General features: G+C 54.3%; 1 protein-coding gene across 1 annotated transcript in view; it reads left to right on the top strand.

Moving 5' to 3' along the window:
- The first annotated feature begins 1,391 nt into the window (after positions 1-1,391).
- The window catches only part of TTBK1 (tau tubulin kinase 1), a 37,188-nt gene continuing 11,602 nt past the window's right edge, over positions 1,392-26,977 (top strand). The window contains exons 1-12 of the mRNA XM_008566792.1: positions 1,392-1,550; positions 6,246-6,393; positions 6,693-6,766; positions 6,947-7,087; positions 8,021-8,125; positions 8,375-8,440; positions 8,799-8,891; positions 8,974-9,099; positions 10,085-10,239; positions 11,228-11,459; positions 11,709-11,884; positions 14,851-15,412. Of these exons, the coding sequence (XP_008565014.1) occupies positions 1,443-1,550; positions 6,246-6,393; positions 6,693-6,766; positions 6,947-7,087; positions 8,021-8,125; positions 8,375-8,440; positions 8,799-8,891; positions 8,974-9,099; positions 10,085-10,239; positions 11,228-11,459; positions 11,709-11,884; positions 14,851-15,412 (1,986 nt within the window). The 5' untranslated portion in view covers positions 1,392-1,442. The remainder of the gene's footprint in view (positions 1,551-6,245; positions 6,394-6,692; positions 6,767-6,946; positions 7,088-8,020; positions 8,126-8,374; positions 8,441-8,798; positions 8,892-8,973; positions 9,100-10,084; positions 10,240-11,227; positions 11,460-11,708; positions 11,885-14,850; positions 15,413-26,977) is intronic.

The raw sequence follows: 26,977 nt of genomic DNA, 5'->3' as shown, positions 1-26,977 counted from the left end.
CTCTTCTATCTGTGACTCTCCTGGGTCATTGTGAGGGCACAGCAATGTGCATGCAAAAAGTGCAGAGGGAAGAAGAGAGGAAAATATCCTGGTTCCAAATCCTGTCCTGGGTTGGCAGAGATCTCAGGAAGTCATCTCTTCTGGCCCCTTGCCTACGCACATGCACATCATATAGAGACAGACACAAAAACACAAACACACACAGACTTACAGATATAGACACAAAGACATACATACAGATTGACGCAAGCACATACAGACACACAGACACAGAAAGACACACTGAGATACATACACACTCACACAGCCAGCTACATCCACAGATACACACACAGACATACAGATATCCACACACTTAACATTTCCCTGAATCACACGTGCCTGGCTTTCCCTGCCCTCACTGTTGGGAAACTCTCCCTGATAGCCACCTTCCACCCCTCCTAATGAGACAAGAACTGTGTTCCTTCTTGTCAATTCCTGAGCAGACACAGAAAGGTGTGGTCAGGGGCGCTCTCACCCCATACTCACCCAGACCTGCTGCTTCCTGTCACTCCTCCTGCCTTCTGCTGGGCTGCTCCCACTTCCCTGCTCCCCCAGTTCAGCCTGCCTCCGGCCCTCCGGACTGGCCCCTGTGAAATCTATGTCTTGAGTCCTTTGCCTCTGTTGAGCCCACCACTCACACCCTCGTTTCCCAACCCTGTACCTGTGTCACTGGTCTCTGCTCCTTGCTGAGGACTGTGTGTGCCTCTCAGCAGCTGCACCCTCCTTGGCTGCACACTGTCCTCAAGGGGCTATGGTGTATCTCCTCATTTTTTTTTTTTTTTTGATGATCACATCTCTGATGATTGATTAGCAGGTCACTCTGGCATGGGTCTCCCAGGGGTCACCCTTGGTCAGCAGGTCTTCCCTTCTCACAAAGCCTCCGATGCACAGCTCTATGGGCATTTTGTAGCACAGGGAAGGAGATGGGGACCACAAATCTAGTCACTCAGAATGGTCCTTCTTGGCCCAGGTCTACTCACTACACAAGCGTGAGTCCCAGGCTAGTATGTTCCCTTGGATAGCAAGTCTTCCCTACATTAGTTAGCATGTCTCTTGGATAAACGCATTCCCCACAGTCTGTTCACAATCATTTTCCTCTCTTTTATTCATCAACATGTGTGTCCTGTTGCCGATTTTCACATTTCCAGTTTGTAGTTTGTATCTCCCTTCCACTGACCTTTACCCTGGTGTTTACACAACGCTTCCCCCAGTAACCCCTGGAGCATCTGCCCAGTGGGCCCAGGAAGGATGCCTGCCAGTAAAGTGGGGCTCCCCTCTTCCATCTCTGCAAGAGGGTCCTGGGTCTGCAGCCCATCCCCACTCACAGCCCCTCCCCATTCCCCCAGGTAGATGGCCCCCCCAGGGCAGGCCCTGCGGACACCCCTCCCTCCGGCTGGCGGATGCAGTGCCTAGCGGCTGCCCTTAAGGACGAAACCAACATGAGTGGGGGAGGGGAGCAGGCCGACATCCTGCCGGCCAACTACGTGGTCAAGGATCGTTGGAAAGTGGTGAGTGACAGACCCGGAGGAGCAGAGAGAGGGGTGGGGGGAGGGAGGAGAGGACCTGGAGATCTGCTAAAACAGGTGCCCTCAGCGCTCCTGCCGTAAGAGGAAGGTGCCCCTGAACTCATTTGCATACTGCTTGCAGGTCATTATTTTTGCCTACACATGTGGACAATCGCTTTCTCCCAGTGCCTTCTCTCCAACCCTGTCCTCTCTCACTCCTTTCTCCGCTAGGTCACGTTGGTCCGGCCTAGCCTGGAACAACTCCTGGTTGCATGTGTGGGGAGCAGGCTGGGGTGGGAGAAGGGCTCTTTCTCTGCGAGACCTTGGAGAAGGGCAGTGAATGAGCATGTGTCCCTCGCTACCGCGGAAGACGGAAAGGCTTGGGTTTGGGCAAAGAGGCAGCGCATACGCACTCCATCTTCTCTATCCACCCTCCTCCCCTCACCGGTTCCTGCGGCAGGTGCAACACGCCGAGACTCCATCTCCCAGCGTGCCTTGCTCCCCCGGCTCGGGACCGCAGGCTGTGAGGCCTGCTGGGAGTTGTAGTCCGAGCCTCCGAGGGGCTGTGGGCCTGGACGGGAGGGGGCACGCGAGGGTTGGGAGAATGGCAGTGTCTGGGGGCGGGACCTACTGTAAATCAGCCCCCATCCCACTCTTCTTTCTTGCGTCGCTTACAGCGCTCTGGTGTCTTCTTGTCATTATGGGGGCAGGATGATGTGGGGCGGATTATGGGGCGGTAGTGTGGGAAGAACCAGAGTATGAACTTGTGGGTCTGCACCAGAGAGGGGAGCCAGGAGAAAGACAGAACGACAGAGGTCAGCTTTATACTGCGTCCGTGTGTGGCCGCCGGCGTGCTTTGGTTGGGGGAGGCTCAGCTCACCACAGGTGCGGGGTTGGAGAGGAGGGTGGGGCGTGGGTGCAGGCGGGGGTCTCTACGGCAACAGCCACCGCCTAAAGGTCCAGGGAGGGAGGCAAAGGTGGTAGCGTTTTCAGAGATATCTCTGGGACATCTGTAGGTTGGGGAGGTGTGGTGTGGAGGGGGATGGAGAGGAGGAGACTCCTAGGGGTCTGAGAGATGAGGGAGGGGGCTGCTTATGTCCCAGAGGGCCTCTTCCTGAAAGGAAGAGTAACGGGACAGAATCTGGGGGAGAAGCCAGGGCAGTAATAAAAGGAATGAAGGTCGGGCAAAGTGAGAAGTGTTCCTCCAAGGCCCCCCAGGACCCCTGGCACAAGAGCTTAGTTTCTGGCAGATTGGAGGCAGAGTGATATTTACGTTGAAGAGGTGCGAAAAAGACGATGTTCACACACTCACTGAGTTTAGACTTGAACTTTCTTGTGCTTTCTGAGGGAGGGAGTGGGAGATGAGTGGGGAGAGAAGTGGCAGGGGGGAGTTGGGGGGAGAGTCTTTGCCAGGCCTGCAGTCTCTCTTACCCCCACCCCTGGAGAACTAGGGAGGGTGGGGTGCCAGATACCTCCCTTCAGTCTATTCCCAGTGAAGGATGGGACCGAGATGGGAGGCAGAGCTCAGGAACCTAGAACAAACTGCCCAGAGATGGGCTGTAGCCAGGAGAAAAGGGCTCAGGGGCACTAGGTAGGGTATTTAAAAATAATATTCTATTCTTCTAAAGGGGTTCTTCTCAGAATAAGAATAACAAATAATAATAATAATAATAATGGTAGCAACTTAGCATTTGTTTTGAGCATTTACTATTGCCAGGCACTGTACAAAATGTCTTACATGCTTTATCTCAACCACCTATGGAGTGGATTCTGTCATTATTCCCATTTCACAGGTGTGGCAACTAAGGCACAGAGATCAGTTAATTTGCCAGGTTTACATGACTGGTAGGTGGGTCCAGATCTGTCTGACTGCTGGGCCAACGCGGTCACCCAAAATCAGCCCATCCAAGAATTAGGACCATAGAGCTGAAAAATTCTTTGTGACCAATTCTAGTTCATTTCTCTTCATTTTACAGAGGAGAAAAAGTGGAGGCTCAGAGAGTTTAAGAAACTCACTGCAGGTCACCCAGAGCTGAGCCAAGAAGCCAGGTCTCCTTCTGTCCACGTGAATGTTGGTCCTATTGTGTCATATTTCTCCTCTAGTTTAGGGAGGTCCTTAAGCAGGGGTTGGGATCATGAAAAAATTTAGGAGGAGGGAAGGAATAGGGTCTGTCAAAGGGAGATAGGGAATATTCCTGTTGCTGGGCTGCGAGCAGGGCTGCATTATGACTCTCGTAGGCCCTAGGTACTTTTGCCTTCATGGGCCCTTCCTCTATAATAAAGTACCAAAAATTGTATTTTATGACTGCATTAGTATAAAAAGGAATATATTAATACTATATATTAAATTTCTCTTTGACCTAAAAGTCCATTTTTTCCCTTTTGATTTTAAAAGAAACTAAAACATTTTCATTGACCCCTGAAAATATCAGAGACCTAGTCACTGTGACTAATAGATAAGTCAGCCCTGGCTGTAGGGCAAAGGGAGGAGGGGTATTAGTTGAGTGGGTGGGTGCAGATGCACAGCTCCCCACCCTGGGGGGGCGGGGTCTGTAATGGGTAGGGGGTGGGTGGATAAGGAGGGGACTAAGGAAGGAGAAGTAGGCTCTGTTTGGTAATGAAGTCCTTGGAGAAATATCCTTAGGCTCCCCGGGAAAATGGGCTAGGTGTTATAAATGTCTTGGATGTTCCGGGCCTTCCTTCCTTTTCCCCAGCAAGGATTTTGGAGCCCGGCAGATCTGGGCTTGAATCTCAGCATTCACGCTTTTAATGCCAATGTGGTATGCAGTTCCTATAACATTGTGGATTCTGTATCAGTGTGGGTTCTGCATCAGATTGCCTGGGTTTACTTATGTGAAACCTGGCTTTGCTGTTTACTAGCTGTGTGACCTGGGGCAAGGTACTGCATGTCCTGTGCCTCAGTTTTCCTTCTGTGCAAAATGGGGAACCATATGACCTTCCTCACCTGTGCTGCTGGGAGTCTTGGGGATCAACTGAGATGATGTCTGTGAGATGTGGTTGTTGTTCCTGTCCCCTCGCCCTTTCCTCTGTGCTCTCACACAGCAAACCATAAAGGAATCTAGAAGATGGCAGCATCACCCCTGAGTTTAAAGTTCCCCAGAGGAAGACATGCCACTGTTTGATTCCCTTGAGTGTGAGTCCGTCTCCCAGTTCTGAAATCCTTCCAGAGCCTGACTTTAACTTTTGTCTCAGGTGGAAAGGGACTCTGGTGTCTCACTGTTCTTCCTCCTTCCCTTTTCCTGTCTCCTTCCTCATCACAAGAACCTTCAAATTCCCACCCAACCTTCCACTTCTCTTCTAAATCTTCTCTTCCTCCTTCTCTCTCTTTCTGGGGTGGTTTCAATAGTAACCTGCTGGGAACTCCCAGTCCTCCAGCTCTGCCCTGTCCTCTTCCTCCCTCCACTCCCAGGTTTCAGCAGCCATTAAAAAATTACTGGGCATTTGAGTGCTGAATAAATGCTAAGGGAAGGGCTCAGAAATGCAGGACGCTTAGAGTCAGGAGTTTGCAGGTTGGTGAGCTACATGCCAACAGGACATAATGAGGACTCGGGAAGCTGCTCAGAAAAGGGCGGCCACCTACGAGGGCCGGCTCCCTGAGTAGGTGAGAATCAACTATACCTGTTTCTTTTCTTTCTTTTTCTTTTTCTTTTCTTTTGTTTTTTGGCAGCTGGCCGGTTATGGGGATCTGAACCCTTGACCTTGGTGTTATCAGCACCATGCTCTACCGAGCGAGTTAACTGGCCAGTCCCACAACTGCCTCTTTCTTAAGCCAAATGAGTCCTAATTTAGAACTCAGCAACTTTTCCCTGCTCCCACATCACTTGCACCGGCACCCTCACCCTCCCAGCCTCTGCGCCTCTGAGTTGAAATGGTTTTGATCCCTGCCCGTAGTTCATCTCCCCTGCCAGTTCCTCCTCCATCACAGCTCTCCTCTCTGCCTTTCTCACTGCCTGCTCTGGGAGACTGAAGGAGGAGGGGCGAGAAGGTCAGAGCCCAGCTCCATTGTCCTCCAGAGCTCCATTCCCGCCATGCTCCCACAGTGCCCCCTGCCCTGGAGAGGAAGCTCACCCTGGTTTTGGGAGTGATGTGAGTTTCAGCAGTGGGGATGATCTGTGAACACCCTTTGTCGAGTCCCCTCCCCCAGATATTCTCCCTCTGGTGACATCTTTCAGGAGACTGCTAACCCCAGGAAGTGCCTGCTTGCCTGAGGGATCCATCCACCCTGAGGCTGGGAGGTCCTGGAACTGGTTTTCCTTCTGCATGGGGGTTGCTCAGTCTAGGCAGGGGGTGGGGAGAGCATGATATTTGTTGTCCTTTCAGAGAAGAAAAAAGTCCAGGATGGTCAATTATCTCTTCAGAATCCTACATAGGCTTGTCTCCATGTGTACATGTATACATGTGTACATGGAGACACAGGTCTCTTACTCTTTCCTCCCTCCCTGACATCTGGCCCTGTGTGTGTGTGTGTGTGTGTGTGTGTGTGTGTGTATGGATGGTTGTACACGCATGGGCTGAGCTGTCTACCTTGGTGCACTAGGAGAGGAGGTGGGGTCACTGATGGAGTGGGGCAAGGAAGGGATACTGCCCCCATCAATGAAGGATGCAGCTCAGCAGGGGGTGGGACAAGGAGCTGTTTAGCCTCATTCCTGAGTACCCCCTCTCCCCTCATCTCCACAGCTGAAAAAGATCGGGGGTGGGGGCTTTGGTGAGATCTATGAGGCCATGGACCTGCTGACCAGGGAGAACGTGGCCCTCAAGGTGGAGTCAGCCCAGCAGCCCAAGCAGGTCCTCAAGATGGAGGTGGCCGTGCTCAAAAAGTTGCAAGGTGTGGGCCTAGGGCAGGGGATGGGAGGGAAGAGGTGATGGAGCCAAGGGCTGAGAGTGTGAGGGGCAAGAGGCTGGGTTGGCAACGGTAGGGTGAGATGGGTGTATGGCATAAGGGGGGTGATGGAGCCGGAGTGTCAGAGAGGTGGTGGGGCTAAGGATGGGGGCAGGTGATGGGAGAGGCATGCATGGAGCTCGGGCTGGGGGTACCAGCAATCAAGAGTACACCAGGAGCCCCTCTTAGGGTTGGAAGTGAGGAAGAAAGAGAAAGAGTTGAGAGACCTTTGTCTGTGCCCCCAGGGAAAGACCACGTGTGCAGGTTCATTGGCTGCGGCAGGAATGAGAAGTTTAATTACGTAGTGATGCAGCTCCAGGTGAGCCCTGAGACCTGTCCTCCCTCCCCTTTCCCCCATGTGCCCGGGCTGCGACTTGGGGAGGGGCAGTGTGGCCCCAGGATGAGTGAGGAGTGGGCACAACCCTTTGTGGGTGAGGCTTGGCAGAACATCACAGTTGTGGTGGGGATGGCAGCTGAGGCGCAGCTGCCCCCACCGCAGGGACGGAACCTGGCCGACCTGCGCCGCAGCCAGCCACGAGGCACCTTCACACTGAGCACCACCTTGCGGCTGGGCAAGCAGATCCTGGAATCCATCGAGGCCATCCACTCTGTGGGCTTCCTGCACCGTGACATCAAGCCAGTGAGCACTGCCCTCCACCCCCCACTTCCGCCCCTGCATCCCCTCCTCCAAAGCACACACCCTGCCCTTCTCCACAACAGTGGTTGGCACGGGACAGCCTCTTCCGCCTGAATCCCTCCTGCTCTCCATCCCAAGCCCCTCTCCTCCTCTCCCTGCTTCTTGAAGCATTGCTCCTGCCTGTCCATGCCCTGTCCTCTGCTTTTTCCTTCTCCCTGTCCCTCTCCCCTAACCTGAATAGCCCTTGAACCTAGAAAGGAGAAGATGTTGGGGGAGGAGGGAAGGATTGAGGGAAAGGGACTGAGGGGCTGGGGCTTGGTAAGGAATTCCAAGTAGTTGATTTTGTGGCATCTTGGATCTTGATGCTAGAAAAAGCCTCACATTTAAAGGAATGAAAACTGGGCTGGCTGGTTAGCTCAGTTGGTTAGAGTGCAGCCTTACAACACCAAGGTCATGAGTTCAGATTCCTGTATTGTCCTGCCACAAAAAATAAATAAATAAGTAAAGAGATGAAAACTGAGACCCAGAAATGTTAGTTGAATGGCCCAAGGTTATGCAGCAATAACAATGCAGGCCTGCTGCCTTAGAGCAGGACAGTTACACCAAACCATACTGCCCTGCTGGGGAGTCCCCAGGATCCAGAGCTGGACAGACCTGGGTTCAAACCCAGGGTCATCACTTCCCAGGTGATCTCAGAGAAGCCCCTTAGCCTCTTTGACCTTCAGTTTCCTCATCTCAAAAATGAGAATAATCACACCTGTCCCTCAGATGAGATACTATGGCCAGCTGCACACATGGGAGTGCTGACGTTTTTCTCATATGGGAGTGTACATGGGCTGAGTGGCCTCATCCAGCTGTAGCACTGTTTTTTGGTACCCCTTGAGGTGGGCCAGGTTTGGTTGGATTCCCTGGGCTCACAGCTGTTGTCTTCCCCAGTCAAACTTCGCCATGGGCAGGCTCCCCTCCACCTACAGAAAGTGCTACATGCTGGACTTTGGGCTGGCCCGGCAGTACACCAACACCACTGGGGACGTTCGGCCCGTGAGTATACCACACATGGGACACCCACACGTGGGCAGGATCTGGAGGCAGGTTTAGGACTGGGAGGTGAGAGAACAGGTCCCAGGGGGGTGTGTCAGGCCTACTCCCAATCAGGTCTCTATGAGGGGTGGGGCTGGGGGAGGTGGTCAGGGTTAAGGTAGGTAGAGCTAGGCTTGGGAGCAGGTTTGCAATGTGGCTGAGGTCAGGGGGTAGTGGGTGAGGTTCCCAGTGGTGGTCTCTCCTCTGTAGCCTCGGAATGTGGCCGGGTTTCGAGGGACTGTTCGCTATGCCTCAGTCAATGCCCACAAGAACCGGGTAAGTGGCAAAGCCTGGGTTGAGGGATGTGGGGGAAGAATGGGCAAGGTCAGGGGTAGAGTACACAGCTGGAGAAGGGGGTAGAGTAGTAAGTTGATATCAAAGGCAGGGGGTGGGAAATGAGGCAGGGGCTGGGATCTGTCCCCCCAGAGCACTGGGTTGGACGAAGTCTCCAATGTTGGCTCTCCTTGACTTCACCTTCTTCCTTTTTTTCTTGGATCCCACCCTTTCTGTTCCCACTGCAAATCACTGTGGAGGGAGAAAGCATAGGCAGGAGTTTTGGCTGTGGGATTCTCTGTGTGTTGGAGGGTCAGGGAAGGACCTGAGAGAGGTGGGTGACTCCATTCCCTCCCCTCAGGAGATGGGCCGCCACGATGACCTGTGGTCCCTCTTCTACATGCTGGTGGAATTTGCAGTGGGCCAGCTGCCCTGGAGGAAGATCAAGGACAAGGTGAGCCCCACACAGCTGTGTCTGAGGAGGCAGGGGGGTGGGGGCAGCTGGGGCTCCATCTCCCGTGCCCTCTTGCCTCCAGGAGCAGGTAGGGATGATCAAGGAGAAATACGAGCATCGCATGCTGCTGAAGCATATGCCCTCAGAGTTCCACCTCTTCCTGGACCACATCGCCAGCCTCGACTACTTCACCAAGCCTGATTACCAGGTGGGAGCCTGCCACACCGCCCCTGCACCCCTAGACACCACTCCTGCCCAGGCCCAGCACCCCTGCTAGCTTGTCCCTGAGCATCTCCATCTGGCCTTCTAACTGCACCAGACTGTTTTGTGCTCTTGTAAACAGTAGTCTCAGCTAAGATTTATCAAGAGCTTACCTTGCTCTCAGTGCTTTTGATGCATTAACTGTGGGGAGCACAGATAGTGTCAGGCACACAGTAGGCACCCAATCAAGTGGCCCTGTCAGCAGGGAGAACCTGCCCAGTATTCTAGAAAGAGCCAAGTCAGAAGTGTAATGGTCTGGGGGGCCTCAGAGGGTCTATAGCTGTCTGCCATCTCCTGAACCCAGAGCCCCAGTTGCTGGCAGAAGTGCCCCCCCATCCTGGCTCAGTCTCATGTGGTCCCCCGACCACACAGCTGGGAACATCCCCTATGTGGGTCCTGTGCTGGCTGCTGGGAATGTCCCCCATGCTGGGCCCCAGCTGGGTGCTGTGCTGGATGCTAGTGTTGGCAGATAGGCCTGTGAACAGTTTAAACCAATGCACTGTGCCCAGTGATGAGTGAGTGGAAGGGAAGCTCAGGGGCAGGGGATGAGACTCAGGCTTCAGAGTGGGGAGAGTGAGTGGGAGTGGCACCCCAACAGAGGCAGCAGCCTGTGCAGAGTCATGACCCATGCGGTGGGCTTGGGAAACTCCCAGTGGTTCAGGGAAATGTCAGAGGAGACTGGGAATGGTAATCAGGGGACTGTGTCCACCCGGTGGGGCTTAATCCAAGATGATGATTTATGTGCTGATTTGTATATCATGTGCATGTTTTTGTATAAAACCATCATGCCCTTCTCCTTCCAGTGCCCCCTCTAGGCCCATCCCTGTCCTGGAAGGCCCCTCTCTTCCCCCTGCAATCCCAGCAACTGCCCCTTCCTCCTAGCTAGCCCTGGGGTCACCTCTCTGTCCTCTTGCCACCTCCACCCCCTGCAGTTGATCATGTCAGTGTTTGAGAACAGCATGAAGGAACGGGGCATCGCCGAGAATGAGGCCTTTGACTGGGAGAAGGCAGGCACAGATGCCCTCCTGTCCACAAGCACCTCCACCCCGCCCCAGCAGAACACCCGGCAGACGGCCGCCATGTTTGGGTGAGTCTTGGTGGGGGCGATGGTGGAATGGGGCGGCTGACCCCTGCTGCTACCCTAAAAGCCAGCCTGCTCCTCCTCTTCCTACCCAGACACACTTGGATGTCTCTCCTATTCTTGCTGCTCAACAGTGGAATTCTGGAACTTTGGGAAATTTTGCCAAATCTCCACCCTCAATCTGGGCACAGAGTGGGCATCCTCCTCATTTGGACTTTTTGAACTTAGTGGGTCCCCTGGGGAGCAGATAACCCTAAGTGAAAGTACCTGAGCCCCACAGTTTGTCCCTTTCTCATCACTCATATACATTAATCTAATGAACATGTCTTGAGGCTGTACACCTATACACCATGGGGGCTCAGAGGAAAAAGTTACAGCTCCTGCCCTAAAAATGCTCTCAGCTAAGTTTACGATATTTGTAATCAAGGGATCAGCAGTTTTAGAATTATGAGACAGGAACAAAGACAGAGGTGGCCCAGGGAGGGGCTGGAATGAGAAGGGGCTCCCCACCCAGCTCCAGGAGCAAGTCACGGAGAGGTGGGCAGAGGCCCCAGGAGACACATTGAGAAGGAAGACTCAGCACTACTTGCCAGCACATTATGGTGCCCAGTTCTGTAAAGACACTACTCAAGGATCTCCAAAGTGATTCTTCTTTTTAGCCATTCCTGGGTCTAAAGGAAGTCAGGCAGTGAATGCCACTGGAAATTTGGCAGGGCCTCAAAAAACAGCAGGATCTCCCAAGATAGAGCTAGATGGGTGATGTGCCAGTCCCCAGTGGCCACATCTCCTTGTAGCCCATGCCAATTTGAGGGTGGTCTGGTCTCAGAGGCTCTATGGGCCAGGGGTGGTGATGGCCCAGGGATACTCCCACCCCTGCTGGGATCTCCTCTGGGCCCACTCCCATGCATGGTCTCTAGGGTGCTGCTAGGAGGGGCCTTGGGAGGAGAGGACTCCCCTGCCAGCCTTGCTCATGGCCTCCTCCTGGCCTCTCCAGGGTGGTCAACGTAACACCAGTGCCCGGGGACCTGCTCCGGGAGAACACCGAGGACGTGCTACAGGGCGAGCACCTGAGTGACCAGGAGAATGCACCCCCAATCCTGCCCGGGAGGCCCCCTGAGGGGCTGGGCCCCAGCCCTCACCCTGCCCCCCACCCAGGGGTTCCTGAAGCTGAAGTCTGGGAGGAGACGGATGTCAACCGGAACAAACTCCGGATCAACATCGGCAAAGTAACTGCAGCCAGGGGGAAGGGTGTGGGCGGCCTTTCCCTCCGCCCTCGAGTCTCACCCTGTCCTCTTGATGCCCTCTCCCCAGCCATCCATCTGCCTGCCTTGCCTCCGTGTCCTAGTCCCTCCCCGACCCTGGCCTTGCCCTGTCTCAGGGTCATCATCGTCCCTCTCTCTCCTTCACCCTGAGGAAACTGCCTGACCCACAGCCGCCGTGCCAGCCCCAGCTCATGGCACTCCCTTCTCCTGCAGACTCCCTGTGTGGACGAGGAGCAGAGCCGAGGTGTGGGGGTCCCCAGCTCCCCAGTGCGTGCCCCCCCAGACTCCCCAACAACCCCAGTCCGTTCTCTGCGATACCGGAGGGTCAACAGCCCCGAATCGGAGAGGCTCTCCACAGCGGATGGACGGGTGGAGCTGCATGAGAGGAGGTGGGTCTGGGGCTAGGGGATGATTAGGGGCCCTGAGGTCCCCTCTGCCTTCACATGGCTGATCTGAAGGAAAGGCCAAATGTGAAGCAGAGGTTGGGGGACCTGGGAAGTGCTGAGAGGGTTATACTTGGGCCTGGAGTCAGGGCCTGGGGGAGAGGGATGGGAGATCCTGAGAGGTCCCAGTTCATTCCAGGAAAGGGTGTGGGGGAGGAGGACAGCCCATAGGAGCGACAGACTGGGTCTCTGGGACCCTAGGCCCAGGAGGGGGTGAGGGGTGAGTTGTGGGTGGGCATGCTTCCAGAACCTCTTTTCCTAGAGACTAATTACAGGTGCCTCAAGAGCAGCCAAGGTAGGACCCTGATTTCCTTCAGCTTTGGGGGATGGGGCTGGAAGAAGGGGTTGGGGAATTACTGGAGGAGAGGACAGGCTATGTTTTGGGGGTCAGGGCTGAGGGACCTGAAGTCAGAGAGGGAAGAGGACCATCAGGAACCTGGCTGGTGAGAGGGAGTGTTGGAGAGTTTGGAACCTAGGAGAGCCTTTAGGAGGGGGGAGGATGGGAGGATGGTTGGGTGACCGTGGTGGTGGGTGGCCAGCAGGGGCCAAGACCAGATCCCCACTGGAGCTGCTGGTGGGTGAGAGAGTGTCAGGTGGGAGAGGTCCCTGAAAGATATTACCACCTTCCCTCGGCCTCTGAGTGAGGCTTTACTCCACAGTAGGCCTGGGACCTTCTCTGTACCAGGGATGGGGTCTCTTCCTAAGACCCAGCCCTGGGTGGAGGCAGGAGGATCCTCTCCAGTACCTACTCAGTGTGTCTCCAAGTAACCTACCTCAGCCATGGCCTCTGTGCTAGATTCTGCCCCGAACTGTACTCCACCTTTGGGATGGGGCAAACTGCTACTTTGGGGTGTGGAGATGTCTAAGACTGGGATGTGACAGCCGTCACTCACACACTCACACAGGTTGGCCTACCTGGGACTGAAGACCCCATTTTCATCCATAGTAGCCTGGAGTCCCTCAGCATGGAAGTTCTGGAATGGAGAAATGAGGAAGGGCAGTTTGGAAGGGATACGAGTGGAGAAGAGAGGTGGGAAATGCCCTGAACAAGACAGTCTTGAAGAGCTGCCTGCTTTTAGGGAACAATAATTAAATTAGTTTGGCTCATGGTGAACCCTAGTTTCAGGAATGGTGAGGAAAGGAAAGGGCCAAGGAGAGACTTTCTGGAATATAAGGTTTGGGATCTCATACAGCAGAGGGTTTGGAGGGGCTCGGGGGCAGCTGGGTGCGGGAGACAGTATGAAGCAGATGGGGTTTGGGTTTCCTACCTCTCTCTCCCCTGTGAGACACACACATACACAAACCAGTCCCCCCCACCCCCACCCCTTCCTTTGTACCCCCTTCCCCTCTTTTATCTCCGTCAAAACGAACTGTGCTCTCAGGAAAGGAAGTGATATCAGCCATTTACATGGGAGTATAATACAAGACCCCCGGTGCCCTCGCACAGGGGTGTTTTATTTTAAGCCTTATTAACAAATGTGTAGAGTCAGAGTTGGCAGGTCCATGTAGGCTGGGGCGGGAGAATTTTGAGAAAGCCCCACAGGTGGTTCTGATCTGCATCCTCTCCCTCTGGAGCTGACAGGCTGAGTTGAGGGACAGCTTGTTTGGAGACACAGGGCCTGTGGAGGGACACATTATGGAGGAAGACAGGCTTGATGCTGGGAGAGAATTAAAGTTAGCCCCCTGCCTGCAGCCTGAATGTGAGGAAGTGGCACAAACCCCAGATGAGTTAGGCCTGTATAGTTTGAGTAGGCAGACAGGTGTTTGGGAGAGGCCAGTTTCCCCCACCATCGCACATGCTATTGTACAAACAGAAATACCCTCTCCTTGGGGCTGGTATCACCCCAAGCTGGGAAACTCTGGAAATAATGTGAGATTCACAATACAGTTCAAGATGATGTCAAAGGAGATGTTCCAAGGCAGGATCAGTGCCCCTGAGGTAAAAGTCGGATGAGACCCAGTCCCTGCCAGGTAGAGCTCACGGTCTCTTGAGGAGACAGAGACATAAACAGACACAAGGTCCACTCTGTGATGAGAGGGGGACAGGGTGTCCTGGGGGGCAGACTAAGCCTGGATGCAGGATGAGAAAGGCTACCTACCAGAGGTCACATCTGAGCTGAGTCAGACAGCAAAGGGTGTAAGGACAGGCCATGTATGGGGAGAGGTCCTGTGTGAAGGGACAGGCCATGGGAGGGATAGACTGTGTGAGGGAGAGGCCCTGTGGAAGGACAGGCCATTGGGGGTTGGGAGGACAGACTGGAGAGACAGACTGGGAGGGACAGGCCCTGAGTAGAGGGTACAGCATGTGTGAAGGCCCAGAGGCATGAGAGTATGGCAATTTGGGGAAAAGTGAGTGAATCTGAGATGGGTCTGGCTAGGAGAATGGGGAAACTGAGCCTTAGTCAGGCTGGGAGGGGCCTTGAGTGTCAAACTAAGGAATGGGGACTTTGTTCTTGGGTCTTTGGGTCACTGGAGTTTGTCAAGCTGAGGGCTATCAAAGCCTATCTTGGGGGTAGTGAAACCAGCTAGGCAGACCTGGAGGGTAGTGGTAGAAGAGGCTGGAAAGCCATCTGTGGAGGAAGCTACTGGGGAGGTGTGAGTGCTGGACGAATAAGAACAGAGTTGGCTTTAGGAAGAATAGATCCCCTGGGGTGGCCCAGGGGAGAGCATTCCTTGGGAACAGGAACCAGAGTTTATTTTCTGCATTCAAAAACATTTGTTGAATGAATGAATGCACCAACAGTCTTTCTAGAAGTGAGGTTGGAGGGTGACAGCCTAGGTGACTGGTCCTGGCCCATGGTGGGAGTGGTGGGGGAGGTGTCAGGAGTCACTCTCCACTCTGCCACCTGCTTGGGGTCCTTGGGGGTCCAAGAGAGGCCAGGTGCTGAGCCCCACATGGGGTGGCTTTGCAGGTCACGGATGGATCTGCCCGGCTCACCCTCGCGCCAGGCCTGCTCCTCGCAGCCAGCCCAGATGCTGTCAGTGGACACAGGCCATGCCGACCGGCAGGCCAGCGGCCGCATGGACGTGTCAGCCTCTGTGGAGCAGGAGGCCCTGAGCAACGCCTTCCGTTCGGTGCCGCTGGCTGAGGAGGAGGACTTCGACAGCAAAGAGTGGGTCATCATTGACAAGGAGACAGAGCTCAAGGACTTCCCTCCGGGGGCTGAGCCAAGCACGTCGGGTACCACAGATGAGGAGCCTGAGGAGCTGCGGCCGCTGCCTGAGGAGGGCGAGGAGCGGCGGCGGCTGGGGGCAGAGCCCACCGTCCGGCCTCGGGGACGTGGTATGCAGACGCTGGCCGAGGAGGACCTGCGGCAAATACCACCCCAGCCCCCGCCACCTCAGCTGAGCCAGGCTGATGGCCGTTCGGAGACGTCGCAGCCCCCCACACCAGGGAGCCCTTCCCACTCGCCCCTGCATTCCGGACCCCGCCCTCGACGGAGAGAGTCGGATCCCACAGGACCGCAGAGACAGGTAAGGTTGGGCTTTCACCCCACTCCCCATGCCCAGACACCCAGAGTGCTGGTGTGTAGGCTGGAGTGCTCCACATGTGCGGGTGCTACTGACTAGGGCTAGGATGGAGATGGACAGGTCTTAGAGCCTGAAACCATGCTTGGAGGGCAGGCAAGGCTTCCCAGAGGAAGTACCCTCCAGATATTGAGTTGAGTCTTGCATAATGAGCAGTGCAGCCAGGTGAGGACACAGGAGAAAGGCCTAGGGGACAGTGTGTACAAAGGCCTGGAGGTGGTGATCAGGAAGCTCTGCACTGATTGCACATTGCTGCAGGTGAGGCTGAGAGGTAGGTCCTGGGGCCCTGTCATGGAGGGCCTCGGGGCTAAGCTAAGGGGTTGGGGCTTGATTCTGAAGGCTTGGTGAGCCACCGAGGCTTTTAAACAGGGTGCAACATGATTGAGTTGGTGCTTTGGAATGATCCTTTGGGGGGCTATGCAAAAAATGGATTGAAGGGGCACAAAACTAGAAGCAGGAAGGCCACATGGCAGGCAATAGTGGGAGAGTGCCCTGGTGGCTTGGCCTGGGGTGGAGGCTGTGGACGTGGGGCAAGGTTGATGGAGCCAAGCGGTGTTGGGGAGAGGGCCAAGAGGGCTGCGATGGAGTGGGGGGGGGCGTCACGGCTGATGCCCAGGGCTCTGGGTGCATGGTGGTGCCGTCACTGAGTGGTTTTGAAAGGAGCATGGATTCAGATTTGAACACAACGACCTCCTGGTATCTGAGGGATGTCCACATGGAGGCATCCCAGGCTCAGGAGGGGGATCTTAGCTGGAGATACAGATTTGGGGGTTTTGGAAACCATGGGAGTGGGTGATGTCACCCAAGAGGATTGTACAGGGTGGGGAGATTGGAAGCTGGGAGATGGTCACTTCAGGGGGGATGAGAGAAAAAGGAGCCCTTAGCAATGACTGAGAAGGAGGGGCCAGAGTGTGGGAGGAGCACCAGGGAAGAGGGGTCACTAATGTCAGGGGAGGAGAGGGGTGAAGGGGTGGCAAGAGGGCCAGGAGGCAGTTCCTGTGGTCAGGGCAGGCTCCCTGGAGTAGGTGAGCCCTGACAGCCAGGATGGATGGGGATGGGGAGAAGTAGAGCCAGGGCGGAAGGGACTTTAGACTGGGCACAGGGACACACATGTAGGGGGCCCTGGGAGGACCCAGTCTGGCTGCAATGGCACGTTCTTATATAGGAGAACTGAGGGACAAGTCTGGAAGGGCAGGGAGGGGTGAGGTGGTGGGTGAGTCTCAAACGCAGTTCTGAGGGTCTGAAGCATTTCTCATGGTATTTTGGTTATTTTCTTCTGAGAAGGACATGATGTCAAAAGAGGCAAAGAGCCACTGGCCTGGCCAGGCTGACCTCTGACCTGGGAAGAGGATGCTAACTCTTGGACTGTAATCTGAATTGGGGTCCATGATCCCTCAGATGGGCTAGGGAGAGCCACAGAAGGGATGCTGGAAGGGGCTCAGGGGCTGTGCCGCGTTCCACTCTATGGTCCCATATTGGGCTTGTGACCCCAGGTGGCTCTGGGAGGTGCCCAGGAGCAGGGCTTGGGACCAGTTCTGCCATTTGCTCAGATTGGGAGGCCTGGCCTGGGATCAAATGGGTGCCCTGGGAAGGGCAGCTCTGGGCAGGGGTATATTTGGGCCCCATTCCTATCTAGAGGTCCTTTCTAGAAGAAAGGACCTCTGAGCTGTGATCCTGGGAAGTATACATCCCGGCCTTGCCCTGGGCATTGGAGACTGGGGGCTCAAAAAGTGGGAACCATGAGTCCCCACTCAGAGAGGTCCTAGCCAGCCTGAGTTGGAGGTTCAGCCCTGGCTGGGTCTGGGCTGGCATAATTGTGTTGTGACCTGGTCATTGTTCTCACCACCACCAGCACCTGGTAAGCAGGAGAACGAGCAAGGTGTGTTTGGGGCTCCTTGCTCCCTTCACATCCATTCATTCAACATTCAGTGAGCATTTGCTATGTGCCAGCTAATAGAGGCATCAGAATGACATGCACCATAGGTTGTACCTGCAGGAAGCACAGAGTCTCGGAAGGGTGACAGACAGTGATGCTGTGGGGTCAAGAGGAAGCCTGGAATTTGAGTCAGGAGGCCTAGGTTCTGGACCTGGTTCTGCTGGTCCCTTCCCTATGACTGTGGCCAGTCACTGCACCTTCCTGGGTCTCAGAATGAGGGAGCTGAGCTGTCTCTGAGGCTTTTCTCACCTTCAGATTCCTTCAGTGTCCTGGGGATCATCCTCACAAGGGGGGCAGTGGGGAGAGATGTTGGGGGGCAGGCAAAGGCTTGTTGTGCAACCAGTTGGTCTCAGGCTCACGTCCTGCTGGTGACATGGACAGGGGCTGCCTGTTTCAGTGAGAGATGAATTGTGTATCTGTGGGGGTGAGGGGTTTGTGGACCTCACCGGTTAGCATTCCATGACTGTGCGTGTGCATGTCTGTGTTAGCTGAGCTCAAGAACATGCATTGGTGTGTGGATGTGTCCATATGTGTACACCTGTATATGGTGCACATGTCAGTGTGTCTGTGTAGAGTATGTAGCGGGTGTGTAGAGAGCCATGGAAGCCTACAATGTCAAAGATGGAAGGATAATAGTAATAAGAGTAATGATTCTAATGACAGTAATAATAGCACTTTATGGTCTTTACTACATGCTGGACACTGTCCTAAGCACTTTCATTTTATATATGTATTCCTCACATCACCTCGAATAGGCAATCCCGATTTAAAAGGTAAGAAAACTAAGGCTCAGAGAAGCTAAGTTTCTAGCCTAGGGTTGCCAGCATGTAAGTGGTGGAGCAGGGACTTGAACCCAGGCAGCAGGTTCCAGGGCCTGTGCTCTGACCCACTCAGTCTGAGACCTGTGTGTTTAGCAGAGGAGCAAACACAGGCAGGAAGAGCAGATGGTTTGTGTGAGGGGTCAGACAGAGCCTGGAGCGTGCAGGGTGTGTGCACACATGCGTGCATGTGTGTGTACGTGTGTGTCCCTGCTGGCTGGGCCATGTCAGCAGTTGTTCCTGTGGGCATGTCAGTGTGCGTGGCAGCCGCGGTGTGTGCCTGTAGATGAGCAATGGGATGTGACGTGTATTTCAGGGCAGCAGGGCGAAGCAGAGGCTTTCCTTTGTCGAGGGCAGGGGAGGGAGAAATGGACCAGTGTACTTTTTCCTTCTTTCTTTGGGATGGCCAGAAGGGAATGCTGAGCCCAGCCTGGGGATAGGGGGGCTCCCAATCCTTGTGGCACACTGGAATCACAGTTTGGGGGACTCTCCAGCCCTAGATGACTAGATTATGTGTCTCAGGCAGGCAGGAAGTCTTCATAGGAACACCCCCAGTCCCTGCCACCTTTCTGCAGGGAATCCCTCCCTAGACCTGGCTCAGTCTGCTCAGTGTCTGATGTGTGAACTTCCTCATAACAGCAATCGTTAAAGATATGAGCACCTGCAGCTCTGTCACCTACACCTGTGAGGAGCAGGGACGAAGATAATGTGAGGCAGGCACAATTTTTAAGCACTATTATTCTTTGGTGTGCATGATGTGCTACTTTAAAATGTTTTCTTTATGCACACCTCGCTTTCTTCTCAAGGGAATTTAAGGTGAAAATTAATGTGGCCCAGAAAACAAGGGCAGAGGGTAAAAAGGCTACCAAGTATGTGATTTGGGGGAGGGCTGTTTGCCATCCTTTACTGGATGTCTCTGGCTGATAACCCAGGAGGTCAGCGTTCCCTCAGTACACAGACATTTGCTTGGCAGCCACCAAAGCATTTCCCTGCCACGCGCTGGGCGGTGTGCTAGGGCCTGGGGGACAAAGATGAATAGGTTTCATAGTCCTGCTCTTTCAGAGCTCACAGCCAAGAGAGGTGGGGATGCAAAGGTCTAGAAATAGAGGTTTACAATCCAGGGCCATCAGGGGAATGAATGACAGAGAACTCTTACCTCCTTGGAGGAGGGAGCTGGATAGGGAAGCTGGGCGGTCTCACAGAGGTCCCATTTTAGCTGGGTGCTGAGGACAAGCAGGTGGGCACAAGTGGTGCCCGGCCTGAAGGGGCAGGAGCGTGCTGGGATTACACGTCAGCCTAAGAAAATCCTCCTGGCAGCTGACCAGACCCTGGCTGGGATGTTAAACTCAAGCCACCCACATGTGCTATGAGAGTGGGCTTTGGGCACCTTTGGGTTCTTCTGCCCCTTGGTCTCTCTGGGTGAGCCTTAGACCCCTAACCCTCAATGCAGATGGGACTAGCTCAGAAGGATCCTAGACTTGGCCAAAACAAAGCTGAAAGGGAAAGCAGGGTGGGGGCAAAAACAACCCTGTTAGAATGTTCTCTCTTTCAGGCCGGCCCGTGGCTCACTCGGGAGAGTGTGGTGCTGATAACACCAAGGCCATGGGTTTGGATCCCATATAGGGATGGCCGGTTTGCTCACTGGCTGAGTGTGGTGCTGACAACACCAAGCCAAGGGTTGAGATCCCCTTACCAGTCATCTTTAAAAAAGTAAAAAATAAAAAAAGAATGTTCTCTCTTTCCCACTCTGCTGGAAGTTCCATGCCGAGTCCCTTGTGCTGTGTCCCCATTTGACATTAGCAAGGGACACGAGGGTGTCCCAGGCCCCCTCCTCTTTCAGCCCCCTACAGCTGACCCAGCCAGTCCTCATCGCCACACTAGAAGCTATTTAAACTGGTCTCAGTCCCAGGAAGAGCTAAGGGTCATGATGGGACAGGTCTGGTAACAGCCAGGGCACCATTTTCACCCCCATACTCCTGGGACACTTCCTCTTCCCTCTGAGGGCACCCGGGCATGAAGGCACAAGGGCAGGATTCCTCCTGATAGCAGAGAGTCAGCAGCTCGGCCAAACCCCGGCCACAGGCTGCCTTGTGGCTTGGCCTTCCAGAGGGCAGGGACAAAGCCACTTTAGAGAAATGACTTCAATTTGCCCCTCCTCCCACCAGTCCTCTAGCCCTTTCCCCATTCTAGAGAGGGATTAAAACGGCTCACACGAACAGCACAGCATTTACTCCAAGGCAGGCACTGTTCTAAGTGCTCTGCATACTAGAACATCTAATCCTCTCAACAGCCCTGTGAGGCGGGTACCATTGTTACCCCATTTTACAGGAAGGAAGCTGTGGCACAGTGAGATGAAGTAACTTGCTTAAGGTTACGTAGTGAGTGGTGGAGTGGGAATTCAAACATAAGTTGGACTCCAAGGTCCAACCTTATGCTGCATTGTCACTGAGGCCCTGCCACCCTTCTGTAATGAGGCAGGGGTGCCAAGTTGGAGAGAATGCGGGGAATGTTCTTTAGATCTCATGAGCATGGAGCCTAGCTAGGGAGACAAACAGCACACAGCTGCCAACACATGGTGAGGGACAGTCACAGAGCAGCCTTCCTGAGGGGGAGGGTTCCCCAGCCCAGAGAGAACCCTGGGCTAGGTAGGGCTAAGCCAGAAAGGCTTCCTGGAGGAGGCAAGTGTCCAAGGTCTCTGCAAGGAGACCATGGTGTGAGACGTGCCAGAGAGAAGGAGGAGGGGGAAGGGCACTGGAGGCCAGAGCCTATGTTCTGAGGCAGGACCTTGGGGTGGGCAGTCTGCAGCCCCCTCCATCCTGCCCGATCCCGCCCACCTGCCCGGGGACGCCAGCGCCGCCGCAGGGGCTGTGAGCGGTGGGTGGTCCCCGAGATGGAGCTGTCGAGTCTGTGCCTGACACCTCTTTTTCCTCCACTCTCTTGGTCTCTTTCAGTTGGAGGAGGACAGACTCTCGGGGCACTCCCTCCCGCGGTACAGCCCCCTGCGACGACTGGCGTCCTCCGTTTTCTCCTCCTCCACGCTGGAGACCGAGCATTACCCTCACCCCGGCAGCGGCGGCTCCTCGGGCTCCTCCGGTTCCCTCATTCAGCGCAGCCGCTCGGCCGAGAGCAGCCCCGTGCGTGCGCCCCACCGGCGCCATGCGCCCCTCGCCGCTGGCAACCACAGACTTGTGCCCTCGGTGCTCCGCATCTCGCGGTCCCAGCTGCAGCAGGTGTGGGCCCGGTTCACCCACAAGACCTAGGCTGGGCACCCCCCCCTCCTGGAGGGGGCAGGTGGGGGGGGTGGGGAGCAGGCAGAGACCATGGTTCCTTCCCAGGACGCAATAAGCATACACTCATACACCCCATCCTATCCCTTCATGCAATACAGCCCCCCCTAGAACGTTGGCCCAAGGTACTGTAATACTCCCACCCCACCAGGGTCTCCACCGCCCCCCCATCATCTCTCTTTGCTTGGTGCCAGCCAAATGGTGCAGGGAAGGGAGTAGCTGGTGGTGCAGTTTTGGGGGCAGGACAGGGGCACTCAGCTGGAACCACCAGTGGGTTCAGAGTCCAGCGGAAACTAAGGTGTCAGGGAGATGAGGTGTCTGGGCCAGAGTCAGTCTGGCATGGGGTTTATTCTGTTTAATCTGTGATTTTTTGGCATGGCTGGGTCTGATCCACCCATGAGGGGCTGGCAGGAGACCAGGAGCCCTTTCAGTGTGGTGTGTGTGTGAGTCTGTCTAATTGGCATGGGGCAAGGCACGTGGCCTTGTGCACAGGATGGAGGCCTGGCCAGCCAGGTTTGGGGTGTGGTGGAGGAGTTTCTCTCTACTCAGTGATGGAGAAAGGTGGACAGCCCTGTGACCTAGTAAGCCTTTCCCATGCCATGATCGCAGAGGACAGAGTCCCTCTCTCCCACATCTTACCCCGGGAGGCCTGGGGTTCAGTCCACTGAGGCTGCCCCTCCCCTGGTAGGATTGGTTGTTTGGCCCCAGCTCCTCAGAAGCTGAGGATGGATGACAGGGGGCCTGGGATCTACCCCTCAAAGCAGGCTGGAACCTAGCAGTGAGGGGACCCAGTCTAAAAGCAGTGGCAGAGAAGATAGTTAAGGATGAGGTGAGACCTGTGAACTCAGCAACACTGCTGTCTCAGGACAAATCCCAGATACGAACAGCCCACCTCTGTCCCTCTCAGAGGGTGATGACTTCCTCTAGGTGCTTAGTCAAGCTGATCGGCCCCCAGGGGCAGTGATGAGGACAAAGCAGAGGGTAGGCAGGTCATATGGGGATCTGGAGATAGCTGGAGGGATCAAGATGCGGATTGCTCATGCCCTTTCTGCCCATTTCTCAGCCCCCAACCTGTCACTGCAGGGACCCCAATGTTCCCTTTCTTCACTTCTGCCATGTCAGCCAGCATCTCTGTTCCCTTAGGGAATGGAGTAGTGGTGAAGAGGGTGCTAGAAAGGGCAGTGCCCGTATAGGGAAAGGAGGAGGCCTGAAGATTTGCAAAATGTTTATTTCAGTAAGATTGTGTCTGTGTGTGTGATTGTGTACATGCATGTACACTTGTGAGTGTGAGTGGGATTATGCATGAGCATTTGTGCATGTGGCAGGTCTGTCATGGGTAGATGCCCAGACTATGCATTGCACAATTCCAGGGAGTGCCATTTACTTAGACCCCAATGTGACCCCACTGAAGTTACACACTGCTGCAGTCCTATGCCTGTGGATATGTATGAGCGTGTGTGTGTGTGTGTGTGTGTGTTAGGGAGCAAGAAAGTCTGTGCAGTCCTTGGTAGTTTCCTATGTACCTACTCTCATCCTGGCTACTCTCTATCTGCCTCTTCCCCTGACCTCTGCTTCCCTCCCAACTCCAAGACTCATCAATCCCCAGATGTCTGTGGTTAGAGTAGAGGCCTTAAGGCCTCTACCCCATCCTGGGGGTGCTGTAAGTGTAGTGGGCAGTACCCTGCAGCCCAACTGTCCTCATGGATGGACAGCAGTGCATCCTAACAAGCTACTTCCATAGCCACCACACTTCTCTCTCCAAAATCCTTTTTTTTTAGAAAAAGATATCTGGCTCAAGAGCCCCTTCTCATTATGGCAACAAAAGCCAGACTCAGATCCTAATACCCATGCCCTCCACCCCCATCCAAGCTGTTCACTTTGAACCTCCCCAAACCCAAGACTCTGTTGCCCTCTGGGCTGTTTTGGATGGCTCTGCACCTTGCCCAGGCAGAAGGTAGAGGAGAGGTCAGGGTAGACCCTTTGAGAAGGGACAGAAAACAAAAAGCACAAAGGTGAGGGGGTGGGGATGAACAGTAGCCCCATTCCCTTCCTTCCAGCACTGCCTGCCTCTCTACTCTCTTTCCTCTGGCCCTCTTCCCATCCTCTCCAGGTAGTGGTAGGAGTGAAGTGAAGGGAGTCTGCCTACCATCTACTCCATAAGTCAGCAGCAGTGGGGGCAGGGGCCCCTCTTTCTGGGGTGAGATGAAACCAAGCACTCCGTTATCCGGCATTCCTTTCCAAAGGGTTCCACTACCCAGCCCTGAGCACAGCTCCATCTCAGTGACCAGAACTCTGAGGTACTCTAAGATCCCAAAGTGCCTTGTGACTTGTCAAAGATGATGGCACTAGCTTCAGCCTCATTTTAACACTGCATACATATTACTGTTTCCAAAGCCTTTGGGGGGGGGGGGATCCTGCCTTCAGAAGGTGGCTGAATTTTCAAACACACATGTACACACCAGAACTGACACCTGTGGGAGAGGTATGTCCTTTAAAGCAAGTCCATGATTGAAAACATTTTGTCCTTTGGAGGACATCCTTTTGCATATCCTTTGTGGTGGAGGAAAGGGTAGTTTGTAAGCCATAAAGCTCTGAGCTAACAGGAGGTGATCTTGACAATATTATTATCTTTTCAGGGTGGCTCCGACTTTTGGAAACTGCTAAGGTCATCTAAGCAACTTGTGTTGGATCAAGTTCATGTGAAGTCCAGCAGAGCCCCACATAGTTTGGGTTTGAGTTGCCTGTGTCTGGTTCCCAGGCTAGGTAGGGATGCTGTGAGCCTAAGATGTTGTCTTATTTTCTGAAGGATTTCTCAAAGAGGAGGTCAGAATGTTTCAAGAAATGATACCCCTGCTTGGGGAAAGCACACAGCCTCCCCAAAGTCAGCTTTGAAAAGAGACGGCACTCTTTGTTGTACTGTGAAAACGGTGTTTTAGAACTTTATAGTCACACCCTGCATATAGTGATGACTTCCAATTATTATTTTATTTAAGACACTGGCAGGGCTGGCTGGTTAGCTCAGTTGGTTACAGCACAGCCTTGTAACACCAAAGTCACGGGTTTGGATCCCCATACTGGCCAGCTGCCCCCCCGCAAAATAATAAAATAAATAAATAGAAATAACAGTCACTGGCACACAGCTTATTAGATGAAGGCAGTGATCAATATTAACTCATTTAGTCCTCATAATAGCCTATGAGGTAGATCCCAGTATTACCTGCATTTAACAGATTAATCAGAATATTTTATTTACAAGAACATATAAGAAACCCGCCAATGCCGAATGACTGAGGTCTTACTTGATAGGAGTTTTTTAAGGACGTTTTGGTCTGTGTATTGGTTTATTTATTGTTCTTTCTGGTTGGCCCCTCCTCTATATAGGAACAGGGGAGTTGTCTATGAGCTATGCTTTCCTTTGTTTTCCATTCCCACCTTGCCATAGGATGCTGTCCAGATGACAGACACTCCTGAGTACTGGGGTTGGCTGAAATGGCTGAACCCTGTTTCTCCAGAGACCCCCAACCTCTCAATCTCACATGGCCCCAAGCATCCTATAACAACTCTGGGAATTAGGTGGGCAGAGTAAGAGTGACAGTGAGAAAGCATGTGCTCAAAACCCTGACCTTGGGGGTATTCCTAGGGGTCAGCCTCACAGGCAGGGTAGATATTGGCATCGGTGAGCAGTGACCAGTCGAATTTGAGGGGGTGTCACCAACTTACACGTCAACAGGAGCCAAGCAGTATCAGGAAGTTGACAGGTTCAGGGACTGGTAAACCGGAACCTCCACTTCTCACCGTCCTCAGCTTAACTGATTTTTGCCACTGTCTTCCAATTTTTATGTGAAATCTCCCAATTTTTAATTGTTGGCATCTAATTTTTAAGAAGCAACAAATTTTAAAAAGAAAAATCACTGTGTGAGCCAAACAAAACCAGTTTATAGGCAGAGGTGACCAGTACTCATTTTGCAATCTCTGTGAGCCTGAGGACTCTCCACATCACCCTTTGTCCAGGGCTGCAGGACTCAGTGGGGGACAGTGTTCTTCACTCCAGGAACTCAAGCCAGGTAGGCTTCTTCAAGGAGGCAGCTCACAGACAGCAGGGATGTGTGGTGTGTGCTGTATGTATACGTGTTGTGTGTATAAGTGCCTGAGTGTGTGTGGGCCGGTGGTCTTGTTCATGATGAGTGGGGTCCTCCTGTTAGAAGCAGTATTTTCTCAATGGGAGAGAGTGTGTTCTGAGGACCCTGGGTCAGTGAAAAATGCTCTATTAAATTCTCAATAATTAATATACATCTTACACACACTCAAGGCAGCTTGGGTCACAGCAATAACCATTCAACACCCTCATCCCAAACACTAACATCCTGAACCCGAAAAATCTCCCTTTGCATTTCCAGTTTTGGAGAAAATAGGCACAGTCCTGCCCAGTGGGTAGGAGGATGGTGGCACCTCTGTGCCATGCTGGTCCCAGGACCCTCCTTTGACTAGGTCTCTTTTTCTGGGGTCTGGGCCACTGGGGTGTAGGGTAAAGGTGCTGTGTCAATGTATCTATGTGGGGTGGTCAGGGGAGGGGACCATGCTTAGGTAGGGTGTGGCTCTGATTGGGGCTGGGGGTGCCTCTGGCTGTGAGGGCACAGAAAATGCTGTATCCTCTGCCATCCTTGGGTTGATTTGGTACCTGGGGATGGAAGCACAGACCTCTGAGGAAGGCCTGAACAGTACCCCACTCCATCCCACCCTAACCTAAACTCCACTTAGATCTGGGACACTCCCAACCCAAGGGGCAGGAGCCAGCCCACCCTCATAGCGTCAGCCTCTGAAAAGTTTAAGGCCTCCTCCTCCCTACGGGAGAGGCTCCTAGCCTGAGGGCCCCATCCCTCAAATATCCCTACGGTGCCCCACACACCACCCTGTGGGCATCCCATCCCAGGAGGCCCCTGAGCTTGAGTGGCCCCTTCCCCCAAGTAGAGTTGAGAAGGGGTGGGAGAGGAAATGAAGCTCGAAGGACCGTGGGAAGCTTCCTAAACCTGTCCTTCCACTAGGTTCTGCCGTCAGTCCCACCACTTACCCTCCCTTCCTGCACAGGCTGCGGGGGTCCGGGGTGGGTTCCCCCGGCCACTCACTCACCGGCGCGCGCCACACACACTCACAGCTGCGCTCACACTTCATCCACCCTCCGGACCGCAAAGGAGCAGGCGCGGCCCGGCGCACCGGGCTCCTCTCGAAGGTTTATAGCTGTGACGCGACCCCGACTGCCCCTTTCACCCGGCCCCGCCCCTGCCCCCGGGGCTCGCCCCCGCGGCCATCGCACCACGAATGTATGTTTCGTCTTTTTAACAAGCTGCTACGCGGCATGACCAGGGTACTACCCGGCCTCGAAGCCCCCGCCCCCGCCTCCGGGCGCGTCCCGACGGGACTTCCTCCCCTGCCGCCCGCCCCCCGCCCAGCCGCCGGCCGCCGCAGGACCCCC

This window comes from Galeopterus variegatus, unplaced genomic scaffold, assembly GCF_000696425.1.
Source record: "Galeopterus variegatus unplaced genomic scaffold, G_variegatus-3.0.2 Scaffold269, whole genome shotgun sequence".
NCBI lineage: Eukaryota > Metazoa > Chordata > Mammalia > Dermoptera > Cynocephalidae > Galeopterus > Galeopterus variegatus.
The sequence above is the reverse complement of the archived record's forward strand: the minus strand, read 5'-3'. Positions and strand labels throughout refer to the sequence as shown.